Source organism: Limulus polyphemus, unplaced genomic scaffold, assembly GCF_000517525.1.
Source record: "Limulus polyphemus unplaced genomic scaffold, Limulus_polyphemus-2.1.2 Scaffold641, whole genome shotgun sequence".
Lineage (NCBI taxonomy): Eukaryota > Metazoa > Arthropoda > Merostomata > Xiphosura > Limulidae > Limulus > Limulus polyphemus.
This window is the reverse complement of record NW_013666251.1, coordinates 272,268-280,992: the sequence shown is the minus strand read 5'-3', so window position 1 is coordinate 280,992 and position 8,725 is coordinate 272,268. Positions and strand designations below refer to the sequence as shown.

The 8,725-nt window shown below is 32.0% G+C and overlaps 1 protein-coding gene across 1 annotated transcript in view; it reads right to left on the bottom strand.

The window, feature by feature from the left end:
- Positions 1-5,557, bottom strand: part of LOC106459636 (protein fuzzy homolog) — a 56,817-nt gene extending 51,260 nt beyond the window's left edge. The window contains exon 1 of the mRNA XM_013919269.2: positions 5,399-5,557. Within this exon, the coding sequence (XP_013774723.2) occupies positions 5,399-5,548 (150 nt within the window). The 5' untranslated portion in view covers positions 5,549-5,557. The remainder of the gene's footprint in view (positions 1-5,398) is intronic.
- Between the last annotated feature and the right edge of the window lie 3,168 nt (positions 5,558-8,725).

Genomic DNA, 8,725 nt, shown 5'->3' with positions numbered 1-8,725 from the left:
CCAGGATGTGGCACAAAGGAAGGTTCTTTTAATCAAGAACAATCTGTGAATGTGCCACAGAGGTCCAATAAAAATGTATATATATAAATGCTTCATAGATTACACTAAGAATTTTGATGGGGTAAAACACTTAAAACATGATAGAATGCTTACAGGAGATAGGAATTGATGAGAAAGATCTCCAGATCATCACAAAGATGTACTGGGAACAAACAGCAGTAGTAAGAACAGAACAGGGAGTAACATCAGATTTTAAGATAAAAAAAGGCGTAAGACAAGGATGTATATTATCGTCTAGTTTGTTCAAGCTATACACTGAAAAAATATTTAGAGAAATAGAATATATAAAGGGAGTAGTGATTGGTGGAATTAACAACAACCACCTGAGATATGCAGATGACACAACACTACTAACTCTTAAGTGTATCAGATCTACACGAGTTAGTAAACAAAGTAAATGAACTACGGAATGAATACTAAAAAGACCAAATCAGTGGTAATAACTAAGAACCAAGATGTACCTAGAATCAATCTAACTATAATCTAACTGAAAATATCAAAAATTTTATATATTTAGGACACATGAGCACTGAAGATGGTAAGAGCAAAGTGGAAATTCAAAGAAGAATAGAAATAGCCAGCAGTGCATTTAACAAGGTGTCAAAAATATTAACATCAAGAAAATTTACACTAGTCAAATGATATATATGGTCAACCCTACTATATGGTGCTGAAATTTGGATAATATCTAAAACAATTGCTAAAAAGATTGAAGCATTTGAAATGTGGATCTATAGAAGTGTATTGAAAATATCTAGGACAGAACATAATACAAATGAACAAGTATTAGAAATGATGAAAATTAAAAGAACACTATTATCAGTTTTCAAGAAAAAATGTCAATACTTTGGATATATACTTAGAATAAATGAAATACAAACACTGTTGCTAGAAGGAAAAATGAATGGGAAAAAGAGGAAGAGACAGACCAAGAAATATGTGGATGGATAACCTCAAAGATTGGATGGGAACATCACACAGTAACTGTGTGAGAATGGTGGAAAGAAGAGAACAATTGCTCTCCATGACAATCAACTTGCTTCTGAGCAAATGACACATGATGATGATCACTCTCTAAACAGTTAACTTATTTGATTTGACGGCAATTTTATCTTATTTGGTGAACACAATAAAAAACAAACAAAAAAATTCATGTTTACAAACACTACAAGTCAATAAAACTATAGCATATCTGTTATAAAGTAAAAACACTGCATTTAAACAGAGAACAAAACATCAACGAGGTAACGTTTTTGAGCCTTAAGCAATCTCCAACCATGTAACTTATTTTCCTCATATTGATGATATTCCCCTGCCTACGTAAACTACTTGTACCCTGATGATAAGGAAACCTTCTCCAAACATTGTATGTTTGTAACTGTATTAAAATCGTAATTAAAATCTTCTTTGTAACCCATTCAATCTATCACTAAACTGTATAAACTTACTTTAAGTTATCTGATGTCTTCTCATTGATGAAAATTTCTGTAGCTTCCAAACAGATATAATTTAAGAAACCACAATTCAACAACAACAATAAAAAAGTTTACAGAAACTGTAAAAAAAAAGTTCTTAAACCTATATATTTACTTATTAATATGTGAAAGACTAATTCTTGTTCTATCCAATTTTTACAGCTGTTTTCAAGACTGCGTTTCATTAGCAAACTAGTGGTACTCAGTTGAGCACAAACCTCTGTCAAGCAGCACTGATCATACTCGGCTCTCAAAAAAATACGTAAATATGTCCGTATGTCTGTCGTCATCAACGGGCACAAACCACTTGTGGCAGGACAATGAGGAATAATATTCTACATATGTCCACCATGTTTCATCAAAATCCGATCATTTTAACTGAGTTGTAGAGCAAAAATAGTGTGAAAATTCGGTCCCCATGTTAACGGATAAGGATGTTTTGGATCTTTGTGATCTTGGCCCTCCAAAAACAAATAATTTCTAAGTTGGGTTATAGTCGAAATGTATAGCAACTTTCGTCCAAATCCATTCAGCCGTTTTAGAGAAATCTTGATGACAAACACACATACACACAGGGGTGAAACTTACCCTCCGTCAACCTTCGATGGCGGAGGTAATGTTCAAACCATATGATTAGACACCATTACATGGTTTTAACCTAGGCCTATTTAAAAACTAGGAAAACACTTGAAAATAAAGAAATGGATAATATATTCTCAAGCGGTAAAAGGTTTTTAACAAAAAAGTTATTATTTGAAATGGACAGAAAACTTCTAAAAAATCGGCAAGTGGGTTGTTTTGTTTACAGGCAAAACTGTTTGAAGCTGCGCAGAAATGAAAATATAATTTTTTAACTTCGTATGTTACACCAAGCAAATATCAGAAAACGATAAATTGTTGATTCTAAAATATTTCTGACTTAAATTGTTTATATACAGTTCGAATTAACATGTAAAATTATGTTAAATTTTGTGTCAAGCTAGAGAAATCTTGTCTTCAAGTACAATAATTTAGGAATAAGTTATATTATTTATCCTAAGCTGTTGTACATGAAAATGTACAAATTTTAAAACCTAACAACATCACCAATAAAAAAAAAACACGTGAAAAATGAAGACACGAGATTTGACAAACAATAACGATGTTCATGAAAAAATAAAATAATGGCAAAGCTCGCTAGATGGAGATCTTGTGTTAAAATTTTTCAAACATATGATTTATGCATATTTCAAATTATATTAAACATTTTTAGAAATCCATACTCTCAGAAACTGTTGCTCAAAACAGGGGCGGTTTCCTTGCAATAGGAGGGTCCAACTAGACAGCACTACTGATAAATTTATATTGTTTTCATTGTTTACAGTTATTTTAGAGCAAAACCACTTCATTGTTTGCTTACAACTATACACTACTACAATGTAAAATTGATTAGAAAACTTACAAAAATCATTATGAGTAGCTCACTCGGGTTATAATATAGCAGTTTCAAAGCTTTTATCTTAGTTTCTAGCAATGTGATTTATATGAAAATAAAAGCAGTTAAAAACAAACATAAAATTTTGTAACAAAATTAAATAGCTATAATTATATTTAGAAAAATTTATAAAGTCTAAACCTAAATTTCTATTTTAGCGTTAGTAAATTGGATGCCAGTTTTCAAATTTTTATACACTTATCACTTATACAGGCATAGCACTTGCATTTTCACTTACTTTGGACGTAACAATCGAAAAACATTTCTCGCGAGTATTCTAATTTACAAAAAAAAATGAAAATTCGATTCTGTGACGTGTGCATTATAAGGTGAAGAAATCCAAATAATACTAGATGTACTTCCGCAGGCTCACCGAAAGTGTTCTAAGAGTAAATAAAACCAAAATTAAAAGTAAGACATTTTTTCTTGCTTTTGAAGTTCATATGTCATGCTGTGTGGTAGCCTACAGAGCGCATAGTTCTTCTCCTGAATCATGGCATGCGCACGATTTATTGACGTCACGAAAGTACAAATTACAACTTTAAGCGTCTCTTATGTAACACCATTTTAGTGTCTATTAACTGAATGACTTATAGACAACAACGGGAAAATAATCATACTTCACCAGCTTTTAAAAGGCGTTCACACCATAACAACCTGCTGTATATTACCGCTGTGTGTCAAGTTTAGAAAATATGATAACAGTTCTTATGGTAATCAATAGACCAATGAAATACAAATACTGACATCTAATATTTCTTTTGATACTATATGGTAGTAAAGTTGTTTGGCTGTTTTTTTTTTTAAATACTGAAAAAATGGGATGGGAGTTCGGTCCCCCTGGACCTCTCCCCTTGGTCAACGCCTGCTTATACAACATTCAAGGATAGAGTTACGCAATTATAGATTAGACACCTATCATACTGTAGAAAAAATTTCGTTTTACACTTTATTCAACACTTAAGTACCCAAAAGGTTGGCGGTGGGTGCTGCCAACTAGTTGCCTTCCCTCTGATTAGCAGTTTAAAATTAATGACAGTGGCAGATACTATTATAAACTTTATGAAAATGAAAACAGGAAGAGAAAGTTTAGTGCCAATGGGAACCGAGTGCGAGATCCTCAAGTTACGAGTGTCTCCAACCCTCACACCACAACCAACCTACCCATTATGTAACATCTTTTTAACAAACAAACATAATGGCAATATTTTAATTATTGGATAGTTGGAATAATCGGAGACTCAAATTTCGATTAGTTGATTATTTTCGTGACAATCTATTTAGTTGTAATTTCGATTGCTGGAATGATCAAAATCACCAAGTTCGAGATACTTAATCGATGTAATCGCTACTCATGGTAATCGATTAAACCGCTCAGCTCTAATCCTATACAATGTCTTTATTTTTTAATCTTAATCACTTTACTGATATTTCGGTATAAGGTGTAAATGTTACCATATTTGTTGTCAACTCTAATAGTTAACATTTCTATTATCATTAATTCAGCTTTAGTAAATAACACTTTTTCATTTTGTCATATACTACCTAATCTTAACTGACTGCCATTGAGAACTATCAATGTTTAATCATTACCAATGTAACCTTAGTTGCAGTTTCACTAAACTGTCAAAGCTAGCTGTGCTAATACTAGTATTAAAACTTGAAAAAGTAATACAACATCATAACAATACTAATGGATTTTTATCACATCTTTCTTTACTAACACTAATTGTAGTCCTAATTACATATGAATTGCCAATACCAAGAGCATATTTGCATTTCAAAGTCAACTGCACACTGAACACCGTGTAGGGATAGTAGAGAAAGATGTGATAAAAGTATTAATATGATTCTTATTGTAATATCGCACAAACTACCGATCAGCTGATCATCAGTCTCAGTCATAAAAGTTATTTTACACCGATATATATACCACCACCATCAATTTGACTCGGTATCTGTCTTTATTATGATTCCCACTTCTAGTTCTACTATAAGTATAACAAGTATAAGTTATAGTTCTACGAGTAATTATTAGTATTACAGTTTCTGAAAAGGCCTAACGTTAGCTATCAGTTACATCTACGTGCCCTCATATCAGATATTTATTACCTTCCCAAACAGCGCATCTTACAATTTGTTTGTTTTAAGATGAATTAATATCGACAAATAATACCTATCACTATCATATGAGGCCTGCGATTATAAAGCAACCAAGCCTAACGTCGTAAAGCGACTACGAATACAATGTAGCGTACGTAAATCTACAACTTACTTGTATAAATATAGTTCACAGCAAATTTTTAAAACAGTTATTAAATTTACGATATTTACATTTTCGTACATCATGCTTAATATCTATAAGACGATATAATTAAAAAAAACTTACTGTTTTTAAGTCTCCAATACTTCTGGTAAACAACGGCACACCACCGTCAGCCGTAAGCGCTAACAGGTGAGCTGCCATTTTCGTTCCCCTAGCTGAAGCATGCGCAGTACGCAAGTCCGCAGCGACTCCTGATCGCGGTCGTTTGCCCATGTTGCACGTGGTAATGTTTTGCTGATTTCAGAATTTGAACACACTTTTTTCTTTCTTTCTTTTTAAATCTGATTTTAACAATATCTTGTAATAGATAACAATTATTCTTGCTAAAAGAAAAATTCTGAAATGATTGACACAGCGTCCTATTGCTGTGTATAATTCAAGCAGTTAATCATGTCGGCAACAAAGCTAACACACTTCAAAATGCACTTAATATTTCTTCTTGTTTTTCAATCAGTAACAAAACTCCGAAGAAAGTGCTGTTGGAGTAGTACAGCATATTTGTAAAAATACGAGTGCACTTGTATGTCAGAATAAACCTATATTATTCAACCTACTGAAATAGGATCACTTAAATCAAAAATAGCTTCTTGTGGATAATATTGTTCAACACAACATAAGATATGTTTTAAGATGGTAAAGGTTCAGAAGAATAAAGTTGTATAGCTTAACACTAACTGGATTATTATGGTAGACTGAAATTGACTATCCCAGAAGCGCAGGCGTTTAAGGAGGAGCCGAATGGGATGGTCCGTGATTACTATTGGATGAATCTTAGGTGCGTGCTCGACCGCACTTGTGTAGCCAGTAAATCTAGTGGAACAAACATCAATTCTTCAATCTGATCGGGCTAATTCCCAACGGGTCGGATGGGAAAGCCACTTTGAAAAGCCATTTCCTGAAGCCTTATCTTATCTTGTGCTCAGCACTTATGACTTTATTGCTTATATAGTTCAAGCAAACCTGCAACAAAAATAGAGCAGATACGTGATGACATTGACACTGGATTGAAACTGGTTGTAATTCAAGAACAATGACAACTTTATTGGTTTACAACGTCATTTGGAGGGCAACATTAACTAACCTTGATTGAAACAATTGTGAACTTATATTACTTGGTCTTATCAGGATCGTTTTGTCACAATAAGCTACACTTAATCAAATTTATACAGTTCCGGTCCTTTTTTTTTTTTTTTGCTTAATTAGTGTTGTATTTATATCAAGTAATGAATGCACTACTATCCTGTGTAAGTATACATTCCTTTTATATTTCAAAATAGAATAATTAAATATAAACCATTCCAAATATTTCTGCTTTCGCTTTACAGAAATTTATTTGTATGTGATTTAGAAGCAACATGAATTTCAGACCTATAAACTAAAATGATGTCTCTATTTTAATTTATTTGGCTTTTTTCTAGAAAAAGACCCACAAATCAGCTGAAAACAGTGCAATTAAAAATAAATTATAAAGCTTTAGATTACTTCATGTTAATATGTGTAATATAATGTTCAAACACAGAATAATGTGCACAGAAATTAAGTTTAAAACTTGAAAGATGAAAGACGTATTAGTATGCTCGCTATTTAAGATTACATAATTTTTAACGACTTTTAAGTTTTCAAACCAAATTGTTTATTCAGTTTTTCATCGCTTGTGCTCTCTCTACTATGCCTTTCAAGCAAGTTAAACTTTGCTCCATGTTGTTTCTTTTGTTTTTCTTGTGATATAGTGTGATGTAATACGTACGTTTGTCTGTTTTAGAGCTATCTGCTGTGTTTACCGCGGGGAATCGAACACCAGATGTCAGTGTTGTAAGTCTGTTAAGTTACCGATATCCCACTGGGGGGAAATATGTATCTATTAAATACTAGTATATTCCTGTTAGAGTTATAAAGTTGATCAAATATATTTCTGTTTTTAACTATTTCAGAATTTTCTGTTGATGGTTAGTTTTTGTTTTTTTTTTGTTGTTGTTCTTGAAACTCACTCTGGTAATTTCTGTATATCTGCTGCTTTGAAAATAGTTATTATGTCTAACGGAGTAATGAATAACTACCAAAATTCGCTTTTTTTTTTGAAGATGTTTTGAACAATTATTTGTTCTTCGGTGGGTCAGCGGTATGTTTACAAAGCTGGAATGTGGGGGCTCGATTCCACACGGAGAACAGAGAATAGATGTATGTCTGTGTGTGTGTGTAGCTTTGCGATAATGAAACGAGATAATTGGTTTAACAGGATTTTCAAAATCTGACGTTTGTATTGCGTATATTTTATAAACTTGGCCTGTATAAATACCACTGATTTTGCCAGAGAACAAAAATTATAAGAAAGTTACTAATACTATTTTTGCGGTAATAATGTTGATTAATGACGATACTTTAAACTAATCTATAAAAAAGTTGTATCGGATGTTAAACCGTGAAATGGTCGTTTAAAGACAAATTTAAAAGTGCACATGTTTATACATTATTTAAGCTTGATACTGCACTGTAAAGAAATAAGTAATAACGTCGAAGAAAACGTTAACACTACATACGTTACCTGTACTGTTACGCCTGATTTTTTTGCTTGTACAAAATAATATTTATATGCAAATTTATTGTGTGAATATAATATATAACTGCTAAGTCAGTGATGAGAAATCGGACTTATATATTGACAAATAAACTAGACGTGTTCAAAAATATTAAAATAAGTGCTGTTTTAAATACTTCAGTTCATAACATTGCCACTTTTTTTAATTAAGTCTACAACTTTCTTGAAACATAAGTATTATGTAAGAGCATCTGTTGAAACTAGTGTCATCTAGTGAGCAATTTGTAAATCATTACAAAAATAGTATATCGATATCCCCGTAAAACACAGTCTCAAAATTATAATAGAAAGGAAAAATGAATGATTATTATTAAACTTACAAAACATCATATCTGCTTTTTTACAAGTAAAAAATAATTAAAGTAATTTTGAAACATTTATAAACTAACAATAATGACGCAGTGGATATCATGTTTTGAAGTATGTTCTGTTTAGTTTCTGTTTGATAGTTGTTTTGGTTGTGTCGGAGTATTAAATTTTTCTCTGATAATGCTGCGTATGAATATATATATATATATTACTTTGAGATATTAACAGCTGGGTATGATGCTTTTAGAGTTTACGTGTCCATTGAAGGGTCAGTAATAAGTTCTAGAAATTACGAAAGTAAAATCCGTCGTTCGATTCCCACGGTGAACAGAGTGTCTATAGTCAATTGTATAGCTTTGTTGTAAAGCAAACAAATAAAAGAGCTTACACATGACACCAGAGACTGAAAACCATGAAGCAGTTTATTATTGTTTCTCCTGGTACGTTTTAGAATTTCGAATAGTCCGAAGCCGAGTTAATTGATA